At 36.8% G+C, this 22,551-nt stretch overlaps 1 protein-coding gene across 3 annotated transcripts in view; it reads left to right on the top strand.

Moving 5' to 3' along the window:
* Nucleotides 1–22,551, top strand: part of GABRG3 (gamma-aminobutyric acid type A receptor subunit gamma3) — a 712,386-nt gene that overhangs the window by 649,338 nt on the left and 40,497 nt on the right. Inside the window, exon 7 of one of the 3 annotated variants that reach the window (XM_025437255.3) lies at nucleotides 3,315–3,557. The exons of the other annotated variants lie outside the window; for them this stretch is intronic. Within the exon in view, the coding sequence (XP_025293040.1) occupies nucleotides 3,315–3,541 (227 nt within the window). The 3' untranslated portion in view covers nucleotides 3,542–3,557. Of the gene's footprint in view, nucleotides 1–3,314; nucleotides 3,558–22,551 lie in introns of those variants that run through there. 3 annotated transcript variants of the gene reach the window in all.

The following is a 22,551-nucleotide window of genomic DNA, read 5'->3' as shown; positions in this document are numbered from 1 at the left end:
ACTGGCACAAAAACAGACACAGGATCAATGGAACAGAATAGAGAATCCAGAAGTGGACCCTCAACTTTATAGTGACCTAATATTCGACAAAGGAGGAAAGACGATCCACTGGAAGAAAGACAGTCTCTTCAATAAATGGTGCTGGGAAAATTGGACATCCACATGCAGAAGAATGAAACTAGACCACTCTCTTGCACCATACACAAAGATAAACTCAAAATGGATGAAAGATCTAAATGTGAGACAAGATTCCATCAAAATCCTAGAGGAGAACACAGGCAACACCCTTTTTGAACTCGGCCACAGTAACTTCTTGCAAGATACATCCACGAAGGCAAAAGAAACAAAAGCAAAAATGAACTATTGGGACTTCATCAAGATAAGAAGCTTTTGCACAGCAAAAGATACAGTCAATAAAACTAAAAGACAACCTACAGAATGGGAGAAGATATTTGCAAATGACGTATCAGATAAAGGGCTAGTATCCAAGATCTATAAAGAACTTCTTTAACTCAACACTAAAGAAACAAAAGATCCAATCATGCAATGGACAAAAGACATGAACAAAAATTTCACAGCGGAAGACATACACATGGCCTTAAGAACATGAGAAAATGCTCCGCATCACTTGCCATCAAGGAAATACAAATCAAAACCACAATGAGATACCACCTCACACCACTGAGAATGGGGAAATTAACAAGGCAGGAACCCACAAGTGTTGGAGAGGATGTGGAGAAAGGGAACCCTCTTACACTGTTGGTGGGAATGTGAACTGGTGCAGTCCCTCTGGAAAACTCTGTGGATGTTACTCAAAGAGTTAAAAATATCTGATCTCCTAATCATAGATCTGCTCTATGACCCAGCCATTGCACTGCTGGGGATTTACCCCAAAAATACAGATGCAATGAAACGCCGAGACCCCTGCACCCTGATGTTTATAGCAGCAATGTCCACAATAGCCAAACTGTGGAAGGAGCCTCGGTGTCCATCAAAAGATGAATGGATAAAGAAGATGTGGTCTATGTATATAATGGAATATTACTCAGCCATTAGTAATGACAAATACCCACCATTTGCTTTGACGTGGATGGTACTGGAGAGTATTGTCCTGAGTGAATTAAGTTCAATCAGAGAAGGAAGAACATTATATGGTCTCCTTCATTTGGGAAATATAAAAAATAATGACAGGGAATAAAGGGGAAAGGAGAAAAAATGAGTGGGAAATATCAGAAAGGGAAAAAAATAACATTTCTTGTAGTGTGGATCTGCTGGTTATGAATTCTTTCGACTTTTATATGTCTGGAGCAGTGTTTATTTTTCTTTATTCTTGGAAGATATTTTGCTGGTATAGTCTTATAAACTGACAGGACTGATTTTTATTTATCTTTTGAAAGAATTTTAGATTTACAAAAGAATTAGTAAAACATGATACAAAGACTTCTCGTTTACCTTTTGCTCACTTTCCCTTACTGACTTTCCCTTACTGTTAACATCTTACATAGCAATGGCAAAGTTGGTAAAACTCAGAAGTTTACATAGGCACAAAACTGTTAGCTCGGCTACAGCCTTTATTGACATTTTATCAATTTTTCCATTAATGTCTTTTTCCTATTCAATCAAAGATACCATGTTGCATTTAGTTTTTATGTCTCCATACTCTCTTCTAATCTGTGACAATTTGTTTTATGAAAAGCAAACTAACCTGGGCACTTTTGGATACTAATGGTGAAACACTTTGTGGAATATCCTCAGCTTAAGCATTTCTAATATTTTCTCATAGTAGACACTTTTTATCATATAACATCAGAGATTACATGATATCAACATTACTTATTACAGGTGATATTAGTCTTCATCACTTTGTTAAGAAACTGTCTGCCAGATTTCTCCACTGTAAATTATAATTTTATCCCTTTCTATTTTCTACTAATTAGAAGACCGTCACTAAGTCTAGCTCATATTCAATGGGAGGGAATGATGTTTAGCTGTAGTGTTTTTGTTTGTTTTGTTGATACTCTATAAATTAATGAAGTTCCCCTCTATTTTTAGTTGTCTGGGATTTTTTCTCTTAAATGAATATTCTCTTTCATCAATTTATTTTTCTATATTTCCTAAATGACCAAATAATATTTCCCATTTAGTCTTAATATGTTGAATTACACTGACTGATTTTTTTAATGTGAGCCAGGCTTTCATTCCTGGTATTAATCTTTACATGTCAATATATATATATATATATATATATTGTTAGATTCAATTATTTTCTTATTTTGTTGATGGTTTTTGTGTCTACATGAATAAGGGATATTTGCTTTTTTAGTTTTATTAACTTTTCTTGTAATATCTATGTCTATTTTTGTTATTGGTAAGGCAGCCCTCATAGAATGAGTTTAGAAATGCTCTTTTTGTTTTATATTCTGGAAAAGTTTGTATACTTGGTACTATACATGCTTATAAAATTTGATAGAGGGCAGCCCGGGTGACTCAGCAGTTTAGTGCTGCCTTCAACCCAGGGCTGCTCCTGGAGACCTGGGATTGAGTCCTACATCGGGCTCCCTGCACGGAGCCTGCTTCTCCCTATGCCTGTGTCTCTGCCTGTCTCTCTCTCTCTCTCTCTCTGTCTCTCATGAATACATGAATAAAATCTTTTAAAATTTTTTTGATAAACTATCTGTGATTAGAGTTGTGCATTTAGAAAGTCTTTAATTAAAATTTAACTTCTTTGATAGATATAGGTTTATAAAGATTATCTATTTTTTAAGATTATCTATTTTTAATAAGTTCTGGTAGTTTTTGTCTTTCAAGGAATATGTTAATTTAACCTATGTTGTAGAATTATTGATATAGCTTTTTCAATTAATTTTTTAACCATAAAATAATGTTTCTCCCTCTTTTTTATGATATTGATTATTTGTGCTTTATCTTTTTTTCTTGGCAAAACCGTACAGGGTTTTTTGAGTTGTATATGGAGAATTCTAAGATGACTTCCAAGGTTTTCTACCCATACCATGAATTTTATGTATTTTACTCCCATGATTAGTTATGTTATTTATATGGTACACTTGAATTTAAGATATGGAAACTATCTGGTTGGGCCTTGCTTAATCACAGGAGCCTTTTAAAAACCAAGAGTTTTCTCTAGCTAGTTCAAAAGAGGAATTTAGAGTAAAGCACTAGAATGATTACATGTATTTTTGTTGGCTTGAATATGGAGTTAGCAATATAGTAAATAGTTGGGAGTGTGTTATTGTCCCATAGCTCTTGGTTTCTCTGTTCTGATTTTTTAACTCATTTTTTTCTTTGTATTTCAGATTGGATTATTTCTGTTCAACTGTTGTCAAATTCACTGGTTCTTTCCTTTGGCTGTGATAAGTCTATTGGTATCAGCATCAAGGCATGTTTCATCTCCCCTATGCTGCTGCTGCTTCTGCTGCTGTTGTTGTTTTCCTGCGTTTCTATTAGATTTCTTCTTAACATTGAAATCAGTATTGGTCTTGCATGTTGTCTACCTTCTCCATTAAAGCCTTTAACATATTAAATGATTATTTTAAACACCTCTGTTATGTCTGGCTCTTTGTAATGACTGCTTTGTCTGTTCAGACTGCTATTCTTGGTTTATTGTTGGGTGTGTCGTATGGAAGAGTAAACACTGAGGTAAATGTTTTGTATGCTTGGAGATGAGCATCCTTTTATCCTTAGGCCTCTAGTGTGAGGGTTTGCTTATCTGGTGGGAAGTTGATACAGGCTTCAAATTTTCTTCCTACTTGAATTTGAGCCTGTTGACTTGGATTTGGGTCTTCCCTTTCATCTGCCTAGAGATAATCTTTCTTTTACAGTTTCTCCACGTGGATCATACTGTTGTTTTTATTCAATGCTTGTTAGCATGTTAGTGGTTGCAACAGGGGACGGTGTTGTTTTCTGATATTTTGACTAAAATCTAGTCATAGGCAGAATTTGTGAATCTAGTTCTTCAGATGTGAACTGAATGTAATGCTGAGCCTAGCAAGTATTCCTGCAAAGTAGGAGCATTATTTCCCAGTTCCCCTGAAAAAGAGCATTATTTCCCAGTTCCCCTCCCACTGCCACAGTAGGTTTCCAATCATTCTCTAATGCAACAGTCCTTGCTGCTCTCTTCCTGTGTAATAAGGTTTTTATTTCACAGAGAGCACAGCAATGTGTGCCTGGGTAGAGGCGTTGCGGTGGAGATGGTTGCACCACTGGATGGTTGCTCAGCATTCTCCTGAGTTTTCCCTTTGAATGCCCATGAAGTTCCTGGATAAGAAACCTGCAAGAAAAAAAAAAGAAAGAAAGAAAGAAAGAAAGAAAGAAAGAAAGAAAGAAAGAAAGAAAGAAAGAAAGAAAGAAAGAAAGAAAAGAAACCTGCAAGAGCATGAGAGACCTGTATCTCTGTGGCTCTCAGAGGCTTCACATTTTCATGCTCCCCACATTTAACATTTAGTAATTTGGTAAACACTTTTGGCTCAATAGACTTAATGGATTATATAGTGTTTGGTGATATTTATCTAAAGTAAGCAATGCTTAAATAAACAAATGCCAACTAGTGTCTCTCTTTCTAAAGATTTTAGACTAGTCATTTGCCCTGAAATCTTACATGGTTGATAGGTTCAATAAAAGTTATTAGTTTGCAAAAATATTATTGGTTTGCAATCACTACAAGCAAATGAATAAATTGCTGCAATTGGCCAAAAGTAGATAACATGATTATTTTTAAGGAGGGCCATAGACAATGGCTGACAGCCTTACCAGAACTAAGTGAAATGGGAGATGGCAGTTTTCCATAGGAAATAATTAGGGGCAGAAAAACTATATACCTTCACATCCGAAATGCTTTACTCATACCTAGATAGATCATAAAAATGCTTGTCTCAATCCAATTAGCATACACTTGATTGCTTATCTCTAATTTATAATCTTAATAATTTAAACTTTTTATTTTAAAATAATGTTAAATTTACATAACTTTGCAAAGACAATATAGAGAGTTCCTGTACCCTCCATACTCAGGTCCCTCTGTTAACATCTCTTTCAATTTCTATAGTATATAAGTTCAAAACAAATAACCAGTATTGATATATTATTATTAAATAAATCTAATCAGATTTCAATATTGTTTCTTATAATATTCCATAATATTATAACTTTCTATTCAAGGACCCCAACAAGGACACCACATTACATTTAGTCATTCATATTTCCTGAGGCTTTCTGGGCTGTGAAATTTTCTCAGCTGTTCTTTGTTTTTAATAAACTTGATAGTTTTGAGAGTACCAGCCAGGTATTTGGTAAAATGTCCCTCAATTTAGGATTCTCAGGTGTTTTTGTCATGATTAGATTAGGGTTAAAGGTTTGGGAAGAAAGACCTCAGAGTTAAGGTACCATTCTCAACACATCACATTAGGATAAGTGCTTGAACATTACTTATCACTGATGATAACATAGTGTGTCCTCACTGTAAAGTTACTTTCTCTCCCCCCTTTTTTACTATACCTTTTTTTTTAAGATTTTATTTATTCATTCATGAGAGACAGAGTAAGGAGAGAGAGAGAGGCAGAGACACAGGCAGAGGGAAAGCAGGCTCCATGCAGGGAGCCTGACTTGGGACTTGATCCCAGGTCTCCAGGATCACGCCCTGGGCCGAAGGTAGGTGCTAAACCGCTGAGCCACCCAGGAATCCCCTTTACTATACCTTTTGAAAGCAAGTTACTAATCACATCTATTTATCAGGCAGGAAGGTATGCTTTACTTCCTGGAGGTGAAAGTATCTACATAAATTATTTGGTAATATTTTTCATGGGAAATTTGTCTCTCCTCTAGTGTTTGTTTACTTATCCTTTTATTTATATCAGTATGGATTAATGAATATTTATTTTATACTTTGAATTATAATTTAAAAAACACAGTTCTATTTATTTTTCTTCTCAAACTGTTCTAGCCTTAAGCATTAAGGAGTCCTTTGACCCACCCCCTGTCATTTAATTTTCTATACCACATCTTTACTTTGAGTACTACACAGACACTCTAAGTTCATCTTTCTTATTTTCTGCCCTCACCAAAAAATCAGAGATTTCTCCAAGGAGCCCTAGTTCTCTTTATTGGGGAATAGTATTATAAATCAAGATCTAGGTCCTGGATTAGCTCATTGCTGGTGGAATATCATTACTTCTAAGCTCTCTCCACAGATAGTGCAAGGAAATATATCTATGTATATTAACCTGTGAACAAGACAGAGGTGATGCAGAAGGCATCATAGAGACAGGCTCTGTTCCATGGAAAAGACAATTGATATATCAGTAAAAGAGAGAGACAGACAGACAGAACACACTCCATCATACTGCTACTATTCATGGAAGAGGAAATAGTAAATCACTACACCTAACCCCATGTCTTACAAAGACACTTTAAAATTCCCCATTGATATCCTGTTTAATGAAAAGTCAGAGGATGCACAATGCTGAAAAGATTAATTGGTTATTCAACAAACATTCATGGAGGGCCTACAAGAGTTAAGAAAGCAAAGAAAAGGAACAAACTGCTCTCATGAAACTTACATTCAAGGAAGAAGGGAGAATAGATGATAAACTGATAAACTTACAGATATCTTATATGTGATGGTGGTAAGTGATATATAGAGAAGTAAAACAAGGAAGGATAAAACAGATTTCCACTGCTTGTGGTAAACCATTCTTATTTTATATAGGTATCCAAGGATCTAATGGGATCTTGTTTGGGGAAGTGCAGGCAGTGAAGAGGTAAGAAATGCAGAGATCTGTTGGGAGGGTGGTTTGGGAACTAGAAATGTGAGAGCAAAGGAGAAAAAATTGGGATGTTTGAGGGATATCATGAGGGCCAATATGGCAGGAATTGGGGTTAGTAATGGAGAGGAAGCTCAAACCATGGAGGACTTTGTAGTTCAACTTAAGATTTTGAGGATTTATCTGATGAGATAGGAAGTTCTTGGATGGAGCTTGCCAAGGCTTGATCTGCGCTCTACTTTAAAAGAATTGTGTTGGCTGCTGGATGGAGAATAGTCTGCAGATAAGCAAGTTAGGCAACTCCTCTAATAACCAGGTGGGACATCAGTGTACACTGGAGGTGGTAATATGTGGTTGGAATCTGAGTATACTTTTATGTATTTTTTAATGCATTGAATATATATTATGACAGGAAAAGAAGAAACAAAAATGGCTTTGAACCTTCAGATCTGAACAATTAGAAGAGCAGAGCTGATAGAGCAGACAGAGCTGCTTATTCCAGAATAGGGAGAAAGAGAGGCAGGAGTCTTCTCCTGCACATTGAGTTTGAAATCCCTTTTAGACATTTGTCGGGACATATTGAAATGTTGTTAAGATATATGTGACCATACTTCCAGAGAGTATCCATATTGTGTGGAACATGTATGGTATTTTAATTCCTGAAATTAGATGACATCCCCTAGAAAATAAAAGAATGGAAGGAAGATCTCAGGGCTGACCCATGGACATGCTCATATACGGAGGTTGCAAAGAGGAAAAGACACTATAAATTATACTAAGGAGATATTGCTCAAAGACAAAGCCTGGGGGTGGGGGGTGAGTAGACAGTTGAGGGCTTTAGAAATATCTTTAGACAACCACTTATGCTAAATTGACCTCAGTTGGCATTATTTTTCTAGTAAGGCTGAACCTCAAAGAAGTATCTCCAATTAACACTGAGTTAGAAGTATAATAGGATTTATGCGAAGGTACCAGAGAATTAATAAAAACATGGACCACTACAAATTCAAAAGGCAGATATATATTATAAGAATCCAAACAAATACTAAACATTTCCCTAAGATCTTAGAGTAATTGGGGAGAAAAAAAGTTTGAGCTCAATGCTGAAATAGCCAAAAGGAAATAAAAGAGGGAAAGTTGTAAAAAGTTAAGACAAGATGAAGTATAAAGGGTGGGAGAGATCAAAAGAAATAGAAGAAATAAGATCATAGAAGATGAAAGCCACATTAAAAGTAGAAATAATAAAATCTAATCTGACAAAAACAGGGTCAGGAACATGAACAACAGGTTTAGAAATACTGAGGAGTACACTCAAGAGGGAATAATTAGAAGAAAACAATAGGTATGTAAATCAAACAGAGTGTTTACAAACACATAGTGTTTCTGAGAAAAAGAAAAGAACAAGCCAAACAAAGTAAAATATTTAAAGATATTATCAGAGAAAAGAGTCCTGAAATGAAGGAAGACATGGATCTGGAGATCCCAAGAAAACAGGATGTGAGATGTCTTAATAAAGTTATAAAGAGCACTTGATGGGATGAGCACTGGGTGTTATTCTGTATGTTGGCAAATTGAACACCAATAAAAAATAAATTTATTATTAAAAAAATAAAATAAAATAAATAAAAATAAAAATAAAAAAGGTTATAAAGAAACAGAGGAGAGGCTGAGAATATGACAAAGTAAGAGGCTCCTAAGCTCACATTATCCCATGGATACAACTAGATAATACTAACATCAGCATAAATAATCCAGAAAATGAACTGAAGACTGGCAGAACAAACTCCACAACTAAAGGTAGAAAAGAGGCCATATCAAAGAGGGTAGGAAGGGCGGAGACACTGTGAGGAGCTAAATGAACCATAGCTGTCCACTGGGAAGAGGATGCTGAGGCATGGAGAGGGGAGAGAAACAGACTCACACTAGAAGCTAGCACAGAGAAGATGAATCCTCATAACAATTGGCTTTGGAAGCAAGAGAGGCCAAATTTCATGAGTTCTTACAAAGCAGGGTTTAAAGACTAGAATTTTTAAAAACAGCAGCTTTGGTTTTGGGACAGCCTGGGACAGTTGGTTTTAGGAAGCTGAATCTCTACCCTTAAAATGATAGCAAGACAAACAGCTTGTGGTGATACAGTGTAGAAAAAGTAATTTGACAAACACCTGGGACATATAGGAGGAAGAGTTATTTACAAATCTCAGAGCATGTCTCTGAGGGGCAGGGTTCACTGAGGGACTTCTCTAGAAAAAAAAGGAGATGGCCAGTGTCATCCCCTCTTCAACCCCCCATCACAACATAACCTGTGGGAACCAGCAGGGTGCCAATATTCACTAGGTAACTTCCTTACCCTAAGCCCTGCCCATCACACCTCCAGAGCTTGAGCAGATCTGCCCTTACCAGTCACATTTGTACAGTCCTGTCACTTCAGATCTCCTCTCCCAGAAGATTAGCACATACCATGCCAACATCTCTTCTTCCACTGCATGTTTCACAGAGCCTCAGCCCCAACAGTGCTGACAGAAGCCCAAAACCACCTTGTTAAAATCGCATGTCTTGTCCATGTGCATTTTGTGGATCTACTAAGGCTGGCCCTATCCTGGCAGCAGCAGCAGAAGAAGGTCTCATTACCCAAGCAGACCAGCACTCACACTTAAACTACATATTTTACCCTGGTTTGGGACAAAACACTGCTGCAACAGGCAAAGAAGCCTCTACAAACGGCACACTGAAGGAAAAAGTGGCCAGGAGGCAACAGCAGGGCACACATAGCACACAGAAGACACCCCCTGGAGCACTAGGTTCTGGTGAAAGCGCACATTGCATTGCAGGGCACTGCAGGAGCTCTTCCTCATAAAGCCATTACTTTCAAGAATAGGCGATACAGCTGACTTTCCCAACACAGAGAAACAGAGAATTGGACAAAATGAGGACACAGAGGAATGTGCTCCAAATGAAAGAACAAGACAAAATCATAGCAAGAGATATTAGCAAAATGGAAAATAAGAAATATGTTGGGGGGATCCCTGGGTGGCGCAGCGGTTTGGCGCCTGCCTTTGGCCCAGGGCGCGATCCTAGAGACATCGAGCTCCCGGTGCATGGAGCCTGCTTCTTCCTCTGCCTGTGTCTCTGCCTCTCTCTCTCTCTCTCTCTCTCTCTGTGTGACTATCATAAAAAAAATTTAAAAAAGAAATATGTTGGATAGGGAATTTAAAGTAATGATCATAAAGATACTCAACTTGAGAAATGAATGGAGGACATCAGTGAGATCCTTAACAAAAAGACAAAAAAGAACCAATCAGAGGTGAAGAAAACAATAAATGAAATTAAAAATCCATTAGATGGAATAAATAGCAGGCTATAGAAGGCAGAGGAACAAATTAGCAACTTGGAAGACAGAGTAATAGGAATGAAACTGAGCAGATGAGAGAAAAAAAATTATACAAAATGAGACAGACTTAGGGAACTCAGTGACTCCATCAAGTGTATGAACTTTTGCATTATAGTGATCCTAGAAGAGAGAGAAAATGGAACAGAAAATTTATTCGAAGAAATAATAGCTGAGAAATTTCCTGATTTGGGGAAGGAAACAGATACCTAGATCCAGGAGGCACAGAGATCCCACAACCAATCAGCCAAAGGAGGTCCACGCTAAAACACATAGTAATCAAAATGGCAACACATAGGGACACCTGAGAGGCCCAGCAGTTAAGCATCTGCCTTTGGCTCAGGGTGTGATCCTGGAGTCCAGGGATCAAGTCCCACATTGGGCTCCCTACATGGAGCCTGCTTCTCTCTCTCTATGTCTCTGCCTCTCTCTCTCTCTCTGTCATAAATAAATAAATAATAAATAAATAAATAAATAAATAATAAATAAAATCTTTTTAAAAATGACAACACATAGTGAAAATGAGAGAATTTTTAAAGCAGCAAATGAAAAGAAGGCATTTACATATAAGAGAAACCCCATAAGGCTATCAGCAGATTTTTCCACAGAAACTTTATAGACCAGAAGAGAGTTGCATGATAGTGCTAAATGGGAAAAATCTTCACTCAAAAATACTCTATCCAGCAAGGCTATCATTCAGAATACGAGAAATAAAGTTTCTCAGACAAATGAAAGCTAAAGGAGTTCATGACCACTAAACCAGCCCTACAGGAAATTTTTAAAGGGACTCTAAGTGGAAAGGAAAGAACTTGAGTAAGAATAAGAAAAGTAGGAAACACAAAAGCAGTAAAAATAAGTATATCTGTAAAAATTAGTCAAGGCACACACAAGATAAAAGTATGTAAACTATGAAACCATATATCTAAAACCTGAGGGAAGTGGAGTAAAGAATGGGTTCAAACTTAAGAGACCACCAACTTAATATAGACTGCTACATGCAAAAGATGTTATATACAAACCTAATTGTAACCACAAATCAAAAACCAATAATAGACATGCAACAAATAAAGATGAAGAAACTGAAATATATTGCTCAAGAAAGACAACAAAAGGTGAAAGAGAGCAAGAAAGGATTAGAGAAGAACTACAAAAACAACTACAAAATGACTAACAAAAGGCAATAAATACATACATATCAATAAGTACTTTAAGTGTAAAGAACCAAATGCTCCAATCAAAAGACAAGGGTGACAGAATGAATAAAAACCCAAGACCCATCTATATGCTACCTACAAGAAACACACTTCAGATCTAAAGACAATTGCAGGTTGAAAGTGGAGAAACATTTCTTATGCAAATGGATATCAAAGAAAGGCAGCATAGCAATACCTAAATTGAACAAATAGGTTTTTTTTTTAAAAAAAAAGTCACTAACAAGATGAAGAAGGACATTATGTAATAATAAAGGGAACAATCCAACAAGAAGATATGACAATTGTAAATATTTATGCACTTGACATGGGAGTACCCAAATACATAAAACATTCAGTAGAAAACATAAGGGAACTAAACAATAGTAAACAATAATAGTGGGGGACTTTAACTTACATCAATGGACAGATCATCCAAACAAACAACAAAAAACAAAGGCTTTGAATCAGACATTGAACCATATAAATTTAATAGATATATTCAGAACATTCCATCCTAAAACAGCAGAATGCACATTCATTTCAAGTACTCATTTAAAAGGGAGGGGAAGGGGCTCTAATAACCTACCTAAACTGAAGGAGAAAGAAATAGAAAATTTGAACACACCAATTACCAGCAATGAAATTGAATCAGTAAAAACAAACAAACAACAACAACAAAAACACAAAACAAAACAAAAAACCCACCTCCCAACAAACAAAAGTCCAGGCTCAGATGGGCTTCACAGATGAATTCTAAAAAATATTTAAAGAAGAGTTAATACTTGTTCTTCTCACACTGTTTCAAAAAAAAATAGAAGAGGGAAAACCTCCCAAATTCATTCTAAGAACAGCATTTATCCTAATGCCAAAACTAGATAAAAACACTACAAAAGAGAGAGAGAGAGCAAAAGAGAGACAACTGTAGGCCAGTATGTCTGATGAACACAGATGCAAAAAAATCTCAACAAAATATCAGTAATACAAATCCAAACCCAAAAATACATGCAGCTACATCATACTCAATGAGGAAAAATTGAGAGCTTTTCCTCAAGGGTCAGGAAAAATAGAAGAATGTCATTCTCAGCATTTTGAATCAACATAGTACTGGAACTCCTAGCAACAGCAATCATACATGAGTAAGGACTAAGAGACATTCAAATTGGTAAGGAAAAAGTAAAACTTTCCCTATTTGCAGATGGCATGATTCTATGTAGAGAAAATTCTAAAGACTCCAACCAAAAACTACTAGAATTCATAAAAGAATTTGTAGTCACAGGATACAAAATCAATGACAGAAATCCATTGCATTTCTATACACCAATAATGAAGTAGCAGAAAGAGAAATTAAGAAAACAATCTCATTTACAGACACCAAAAGTGATAAAATACCTAGGAATAAACTTAACCAAAGAAGTGAAGACTTATGCTCTAAAAACCATAAAGCATTGATGAAAGAAATTGAGGACAACAGAAAAAATGGAAAGACATTCCATGTTCATGAATTGGAAGAAGAAATATTTTTAAAATGTCTACACTACCCAAAGCTATCTACAGATTTAATGAAATTCTATCAAAATACCAACAACATTTTTCACAGAACTGGAATGAAGAATCTTGAATTTGTATAGAACCACAAAAGACCCCAAATAGCCAAAGTAATCTTGGAGGGGAAAAAAAAAATGGCAAAGCTGGAGGCATTACAGTTCCAGACTTCAAGTTATATTACAATGCTGTAGTAATCAACAGTATGGTGCTGGCACAAAAATAGACACATGGATCAAAGCAACAGACTAGAAAGTTCAGAAACAAACCACCCTTATATGGTCAATTAATCCTTAACAAAGGAAATGATAATCTGCAATCAAAGAAAGTCTCTTCAACAAATGCTGTTGGGAAAACGGGAGAGCTACATGCAAAAGAGTAAAACTGGACCACTTTCTTACACTATACACAAAAAATAAACTCAAAATTGATTGGGGACCTACATGTGAGACCTGAAACCAGAAAAATCTTTGAAGAAAGCGCAGTCATTTTTCTAACATTGAATGGAGCAACTTTTTTCTAAATGTGCCTCCTGAGGCAAAGGAAACAAAAGCAAAAATAAACTATTGGGACCACATCAATGTAAAAAGCTTCTGCACAGCAAAGGAAACAACCCAGAAAACTAAAAAGCAACGTACTTAATGAGAGAATATATTTGCAAATGACATATCTGATAAAGGATTAGTATCCAAAATATATCAAAAACTCATACACCTCAACACAAAAAACTAAATAATCCAATTAAATGAGCAGATTACCTGAACAAACATTTCTCCAAAAAGACATCCAGAGGGCCAACAGACACATGAAATGATGCTCAACATCACTCATGGTCAGGGAAATGCACATCAAAACCACAATGAGATATCATCTCACACCTGTGGGAATGGCTAAAATCAAAACTCAAGGAACAAGTGCTAAGGAGGATGGGATGTGGAGAAAAAGAAAAGCTCTTGTACTATTGGTGGGAATGTAAACTACACCTGAAACTAACATAACACCATATATTAACTACATGAAATTAAAATAAAAAATTTTAAAATGTTATGATGAAAGAAAAAGAAAAATTAAAACAAAAATGTATGCTCAAGATGACACCTGTTCTATCAATATATTACTAGAGGTACTTGAAAGTATAAAGTTAAGATGTTATACATAGAAAACCCAAAAGACAGAACTCCATGGGTATTATTATTAAAATCAATAAGATTTTAAAGGTAGTTAGATATAAGATCCATATTAAATTTCATTTCTCTATGCCAGAATATAAGGTTTTAAAATGTAATTTAAGTAGAAACATAATTTATATTTAAATGTCAGGGACACGTGGGTGGCTTAGTCGATTAAGCTTCTGCCCTCAGCTCAGATCATGGTCTCAGAGTCCTGGGATCAAGCCTTCCATTGGGATCCCTGCTCCACAGGGAGTCTGATTCTCCCTCCTCTTCTGTGCATCCCCCACCACCACCACTAGTGCTCTCTCTCTGTCACTAATAAAGTCTTTTTAAAAATGTCATTGTCCAAAAAAACAGAATATATATCCATCAAAAATTAAATTTAACACAAGACATGCCAAAACTGTATGGAAGAAATTCAATATCTCATTGAAGGATATTCAAATGGAAATAAGTAATACTTTATGAGGGTTACAGCTTTGCTTTGCTAAGAGCTCTACTTCCAGGTAGCCACCTTGAACTATGAATAAATGAAGATACATTGGCTTATTGATTTACTACAATAAAAACACCAAACATATTTATTAAGGAACTTTACAAACTGACTGTACAATTTATATAGAAACACAAAGACCCAAGGCTAGCCTTGGTATGCTTAGAGAAGAATACTAAGGTTGAGGATCTTTCTACTAATAATCAATGCTATTGTATTATTTTTCTATCTCTTTTTTCCAGTTTTATTGAAATATTATTAACATATAATGTATGTTTAAGGTGTACAACATTTTGATTTGATACATGTATATATATTGCAAAATTATGGCCACAACACGATGCGTTAACATTTCTGTCATCTTGCATATTTACCTCTTTTGTGGTAATAACATTAAAGATTTACTTTATTAGCACCTTTCAAGTACAGTAGGGTAACTATAGTGACTATGTTGTATATTAGATCCCTACAATATACAATATTCCTATAACTGGAAGACTGGAAGGTTTTTTTTAAGAGTGGTTGGAATCTGAGTATACTTTTATGTATTTTTAATGCATTGAATATATATTATGACAGGAAAAAGAAGAAACAAAAATGTTTGAACCTTCAGATCTGAACAATTAGAAGAGCAGAGCTGATAGAGCAGACAGAGCTGCTTATTCCAGAATAGGAGAGAGAGGCAGGAGTCTTCTCCTGCACATTGAGTTTGAAATCCCTTTTAGACATTTGTCGGGACATATTGAAATGTTGTAAGATATATGTGACCATACTTCCAGAGAGTATCCATATTGTGTGGAACATGTATGGTATTTTAATTCCTGAAATTAGATGACATCCCCTAGAAAATAAAAGAATGGAAGGAAGATCTCAGGGCTGACCCATGGACATGCTCATATACGGAGGTTGCAAGAGGAAAAGACACTATAAATTATACTAAGGAGATATTGCTCAAAGACAAAGCCTGGGGGTGGGGGGTGAGTAGAGTTGAGGGCTTTAGAAATATCTTAGACAACCACTTATGCTAAATTGACCTCAGTTGGCATTATTTTTTCTAGTAAGGCTGAACCTCAAAGAAGTATCTCCATAACACTGAGTTAGAAGTATAATAGGATTTATGCGAAGGTACCAGAGAATTAATAAAAACATGGACCACTACAAATTCAAAAGGCAGATAATATTATAAGAATCCAAACAAATACTAAACATTTCCCTAAGATCTTAGAGTAATTAGGGAGAAAAAAAGTTTGGAGCTCAATGCTGAAATAGCCAAAAGGAAATAAAAGAGGGAAAGTTTGTAAAAAGTTAAGACAAGATGAAGTATAAAGGTGGGAGAGATCAAAAGAAATAGAAGAAATAAGATCATAGAAGATGAAAGCCACATTAAAAGTAGAAATAATAAAATCTAATCTGACAAAAACAGGGTCAGGAACATGAACAACAGGTTTAGAAATACTGAGGAGTACACTCACAGGGAATAATTAGAAGAAAACAATAGGTATGTAAATCAAACAGAGTGTTTACAAACACATAGTGTTTCTGAGAAAAAGAAAAGAACAAGCAAACAAAGTAAAATATTTAAAGATATTATCAGAGAAAAGAGTCCTGAAATGAAGGAAGACATGGATCTGGAGATCCCAAGAAAACAGGATGTGAGATGTCCAATAAAGTTATAAAGAGCACTTGATGGGATGAGCACTGGGTGTTATTCTGTATGTTGGCAAATTGAACACCAATAAAAAAAAATTTATTATTAAAAAATAAAATAAAATAAATAAAAATAAAAATAAAAAAGGTTATAAAGAAACAGAGGAGAGGCTGAGAATATGACAAAGTAAGAGGCTCCTAAGCTCACATTTCCCATGGATACAACTAGATAATACTAACATCAGCAAAATAATCCAGAAAATGAACTGAAGACTGGCAGAACAAACTCCACAACTAAAGGTAGAAAAGAGGCCATATCAAAGAGGGTAGGAAGGGCGGGAGACACTGTGAGGAGCTCAAATGAACCATAGCTGTCCACTGGGAGAGGATGCTGAGGCATGGAGAGGGAGAGAAACAGACTCACACTAGAAGCTAGCACAGAGAAGATGAATCCTCATAACAATTGGCTTGGAAAAGAGAGGCCACATGAGTTCTTACAAAGCAGGGTTTAAAGACTAGAATTTTTAAAAAGCAGCTTTGGTTTGGGACAGCCTGGGACAGTTGGTTTTAGGAAGCTGAATTCCCACTCCTAAAATGATAGCAAGACAAACAGCTTGTGGTGATACAGTGTAGAAAAAGTAATTTGACAAACACCTGGGACATATAGGAGGAAGAGTTATTTACAAATCTCAGAGCATGTCTCTGAGGGGCAGGGTTCACTGAGGGACTTCTCTAGAAAAAAAAGGAGATGGCCAGTGTCATCCCCTCTTCAACCCCCCATCACAACATAACCTGTGGGAACCAGCAGGGTGCCAATTCACTAGGTAAATCCTTACCCTAAGCCCTGCCCATCACACCTCCAGAGCTTGAGCAGATCTGCCCTTACCAGTCACATTTGTACAGTCCTGTCACTTCAGATCTCCTCTCCCAGAAGATTAGCACATACCATGCCAACATCTCTTCTTCCACTGCATGTTTCACAGAGCCTCAGCCCCAAAGTGCTGACAGAAGCCCAAAACCACCTTGTTAAAATCGCATGTCTTGTCCATGTGCATTTTGTGGATCTACTAAGGCTGGCCCTATCCTGGCAGCAGCAGAAGAAGGTCTCATTACCCAAGCAGACCAGCACTCACACTTAAACTACATATTTTACCCTGGTTTGGGACAAACACTGCTGCAACAGGCAAAGAAGCCTCTACAAACGGCACACTGAAGGAAAAAGTGGCCAGGAGGCAACAGAGGGCACACATAGCACACAGAAGACACCCCTGGAGCACTAGGTTCTGGTGAAAGCGCACATGATTGCAGGGCACTGCAGGAGCTCTTCCTCATAAAGCCATTACTTTCAAGAATAGGCATACAGCTGACTTTCCCAACACAGAGAAACAGAGAATTGGACAAAATGAGGACACAGAGGAATGTGCTCCAAATGAAAGAACAAGACAAAATCATAGAAGAGATATTAGCAAAATGGAAAATAAGAAATATGTTGGGGGATCCCTGGGTGGCGCAGCGGTTTGGCGCCTGCCTTTGGCCCAGGGCGCGATCCTAGAGACATCGAGCTCCGGTGCATGGAGCCCGCTTCTTCCTCTGGCCTCGGCTCTCTCTCTCTCTCTCTCTCTCTGTGTGACTATCATAAAAAAATTTAAAAAAGAAATATGTTGGATAGGGAATTTAAAGTAATGATCATAAAGATACTCAACTTGAGAAATGAATGGAGGACATCAGTGAGATCCTTAACAAAAGACAAAAAGAACCAATCAGAGGTGAAGAAAACAATAAATGAAATTAAAAATCCATTAGATGGAATAAATAGCAGGCTATAGAAGGAGAGGAACAAATTAGCAACTTGGAAGACAGAGTAATAGGAATGAAACTGAGCAGGATGAGAGAAAAAAATTATACAAAATGAGACAGACTTAGGGAACTCAGTGACTCCATCAATGTATGAACTTTTGTATAGTGATCCCAGAAGAGAGAAAATGGAACAGAAAATTTATTCGAAGAAATAATAGCTGAGAAATTTCCTGATTTGGGGAAGGAAACAGATACCTAGATCCAGGAGGCACAGAGACCGCCAACCAATCAGCCAAAGGAGGTCCACGCTAAAACACATAGTAATCAAAATGGCAACACATAGGGACACCTGAGAGGCCCAGCAGTTAAGCATCTGCCTTTGGCTCAGGGTGTGATCCTGGAGTCCAGGGATCAAGTCCCACATTGGGCTCCCTACATGGAGCCTGCTTCTCTCTATGTCTCTGCCTCTCTCTCTCTCTGTCATAAATAAATAAATAATAAATAAATAAATAAATAAATAATAAATAAAATCTTTTAAAATGACAACACATAGTGAAAATGAGAGAATTTTTAAAGCAGCAAATGAAAAGAAGGCATTTACATATAAGAGAAACCTCAAGGCTATCAGCAGATTTTTCCACAGAAACTTTATAGACCAGAAGAGAGTTGCATGATAGTGCTAAATGGGAAAAATCTTCACTCAAAATACTCTATCCAGCAAGGCTATCATTCAGAATACGAGAAATAAAGTTTCTCAGACAAATGAAAGTCAAAGGAGTTCATGACCACTAAACCAGCCCTACAGGAAATTTTTAAAGGGACTCTAAGTGGAAAGGAAAGAACTTGAGTAAGAATAAGAGTAGGAAACACAAAAGCAGTAAAAATAAGTATATCTGTAAAAATTGTCAAGGCACACACAAGATAAAAGTATGTAAACATGAAACCATATATCTAAAAACCTGAGGGAAGTGGAGAAGAATGGGTTCAAACTAAGAGACCACCAACTTAATATAGACTGTACATGCAAAAGATGTTATATACAAACCTAATTGAACCACAAATCAAAAACCAATAATAGACATGCAACAAATAAAGATGAAGAAACCGAAATATATTGCTCAAGAAACAAAAAAGGTGAAAGAGAGCAAGAAAGGATTAGAGAAGAACTACAAAACAACTACAAATGACTAACAAAAGGCAATAAATACATACATATCAATAAGTACTTTAAGTGTAAAGAACCAAATGCTCCAATCAAAAGACAAGGGTGACAGAATGAATAAAAACCCAAGACCCATCTATATGCTACCTACAAGAAAACACACTTCAGATCTAAAGACAAATTGCAGTGGGCTTTTCATAGATGGCTTTTAAGATGTCGAGGAATGTTCCTCTATCCCTACACTCTGAAGAGTTTGACAGGAATGGATGCTGTATTTGTCAAATGCTTTCTCTGCATCCAATGAGGAGACATATGTTTCTTGGTTTTTCTCTTGCTGATATGATGAATCAATTGATTGTTTTACGGGTGTTGAACCAGCCTTGTGTCCCAGGGATAAATCCTACTTGGTCATGGTGAATAATTTCTTAATGTACTGTTGGATCCTATTGGCCAGTATCTTGTTGAGAATTTTGCATCCATGTTCATCAGGGAATTGGTCTGTAATTCTCCTTTGGCGGGGTCTTTGTCTGGCTTGGAATTAAGGTGATGCTGGCTTCATAGAACGAATTTGGAGAGTACTCCATCTCTTTCTATCTTTCCAAACAGCTTTAGGAGAATAGGTATGATTTCTTCTTAAACGTTGATAAATTCTCCTGGAAGCCATCTGGCCCTGGACTCTTGTGTCTTGGGAGGTTTTTGATGACTGCTTCAATTTCCTCCCTGGTTATTGGCCTGTTCAGGTTTTCTATTTCTTCCTGTTCCAGTTTTGGTAGTTTGTGGCTTTCCAGGAATGCGTCCATTTCTTCTAGATTGCCTCAATTATTGGCGTAGAGCTGTTCATAATGTTTTTAAAATCGTTTGTATTTCCTTTGGTTGGTAGTGATCTCTCCTTTCTCATTCATGATTTTATTAATGTTGAGTCTTCTCTCTCTTCTTTTAATAAGGCTGGCTAATGGTTTATCTATCTTATTAATTCTTTCAAAGAACCAACTCCTGGTTCTGTTGATCTGTTCACAGTTCTTCTGGTCTCGATTTCTGAGTTCTGCTCTCGAATCTTTATTAACTCCCTTCTCTCTTGGGTGTAGGATCTATTTGCTGTTTTTTCTCTAGCCTCTAGTGTAAGGTTAGCTTTTGTATTTGAGTTCTAAGAAAAGCCCACAGCAAATATCATTCTCAATGGGGAAGCACTAGGAGCCTTTCCCTAAGATCAGGAACAAGACAGGGATGTCCACTCACCACTGCTATTCAACATAGTACTGGAAGTCCTAGCCTCAGCAATCAGACAACAAAAAGACATTAAAGGCATTCAAATTGGCAAAGAAGAAGTCAAACTCTCCCTCTTCGCATGACATGATACTCTACATAGAAAACCCAAAAGTCTCCACCCCAAGATTGCTAGAACTCATACAGCAATTCGGTAGCGTGGCAGGATACAAAATCAATGCCCAGAAGTCATGGCATTTTATACACCTAACAATGAGACTGAAGAAAGAGAAATTAAGGAGTCAATCCCATTTACAATTGCACCCAAAAGATAAGATACCTAGGAATAAACCTCACCAAAGATGTAAAGGATCTATACCCTCAAAACTAAGAACACTTCTGAAAGAAATTGAGGAAGACACAAAGAGATGGAAAATATTCCATGCTCATGGATTGGCAGAATTAATATTGTGAAATGTCAATGTTACCCAGGGCAATATACACGTTTAATGCAATCCCTATCAAAATACGATGGACTTTCTTCAGAGAGTTAGAACAAATTATTTAAGATTTGTGTGGAATCAGAAAAGACCCCGAATAGCCAGGGGAATTTTAAAAAGAAAACCATATTGGGGGCATACACAATGGGATTTCAGGTTGTACTACAAAGCTGTGGTCATCAAGACAGTGTGGTACTGGACAAAAACAGACACATAGATCATGGAACAGAATAGAGAATCCAGAAGTGGACCCTGAACTTTATGGGCAAATTATTCGATAAAGGAGGAAAGACTATCCATTGGAAGAAAGACAGTCTCTTCAATAAATGGTGCTGGGAAAATTGGACATCCACATGCAGAAGAATGAAAACTAGACCACCTCTTTCACCATACACAAAGATAAACACAAATGGATGAAAGATCTAAATGTGAGACAAGATTCCATCAAAATCCTAGAGAAGAACACAGGCAACACCTTTTGAACTCGGCCATAGTAACTTCTTGCAAGATACATCCACGAAGGCAAAAGAAACAAAAGCAAAATGAACTATTGGGACTTCATCAAGATAAGAAGCTTTTGCACAGCAAAGGAACAGTCAACAAAACTCAAAGACAACCTACAGAATGGAGAAGATATTTGCAAATGACATATCAGACAAAGGGCTAGTTTCCAAGATCTATAAAGAACTTCTTAAACTCAACACCAAAGAAACAACAATCCAATATGAAATGGGCAAAAGACATGAACAGAAATCTCACAGAGGAAGACATAGACATGGCCAACATGCATATGAGAAAATGCTCTGCATCACTTGCCATCAGGGAAATACAAATCAAAACCACAATGAGATACCACCTCACACCAGTGAGAATGGGGAAAATTAACAAGGCAGGAAACAAAAATGTTGGAAGGATGCGGAGAAAAGGGAACCCTCTTCACTGTTGGTGGGAATGTGAACTGGTGCAGCCACTCTGGAAAACTGTGTGGAGGTTCCTCAAACAGTTAAAAATATACCTGCCTTACGACCCAGCAATTGCACTGTTGGGGATTTACCCCAAAGATACAAATGCAATGAAACCGGGACACCTGCACCCGATGTTCTAGCAGCAATGGCCACGATAGCCAAACTGTGGAAGGAGCCTCGTGTCCAACGAAAGATGATGGATAAAGAAGATGTGGTTTATGTATACAATGGAATATTACTCAGCTATTAGAAATGACAAATACCCACCATTTGCTTCAACGTGGATGGAACTGGAGGGTATTATGCTGAGTGAAGTAAGTCAGTGAGAAGGACAAACATTATATGTCTCATTCATTGGGAATATAAATAATAGTGAAAGGGAAAATAAGGGAAGGAGAAGAAATGTGTGGGAAATCAGAAAGGGAGACAGAACGTAAAGACTGCTAACTCTGGGAAACGAACTAGGGGTGGTAGAAGGGGAGGAGGGCGGGGGGTGGGAGTGAATGGGTGATGGGCACTGGGTGTTATTCTGTATTAGTAAATTGAACACCAATAAAAAAAAAAAAAGAATCTGAAAAAAAAAAAAAAAAAAATAAAGACAATTGCAGGTTGAAAGTGGAGAAACATTTCTTATGCAAATGGATATCAAAGAAAGGCAGCATAGCAATACTAAATTGAACAAATAGGTTTTTTTTTAAAAAAAGTCACTAACAAGA

The sequence above is a fragment of the Canis lupus genome, chromosome 3, assembly GCF_003254725.2.
Source record: "Canis lupus dingo isolate Sandy chromosome 3, ASM325472v2, whole genome shotgun sequence".
Taxonomy (NCBI): Eukaryota; Metazoa; Chordata; class Mammalia; order Carnivora; family Canidae; genus Canis; species Canis lupus.
This window is presented reverse-complemented; position numbering and strand designations above follow the sequence as displayed.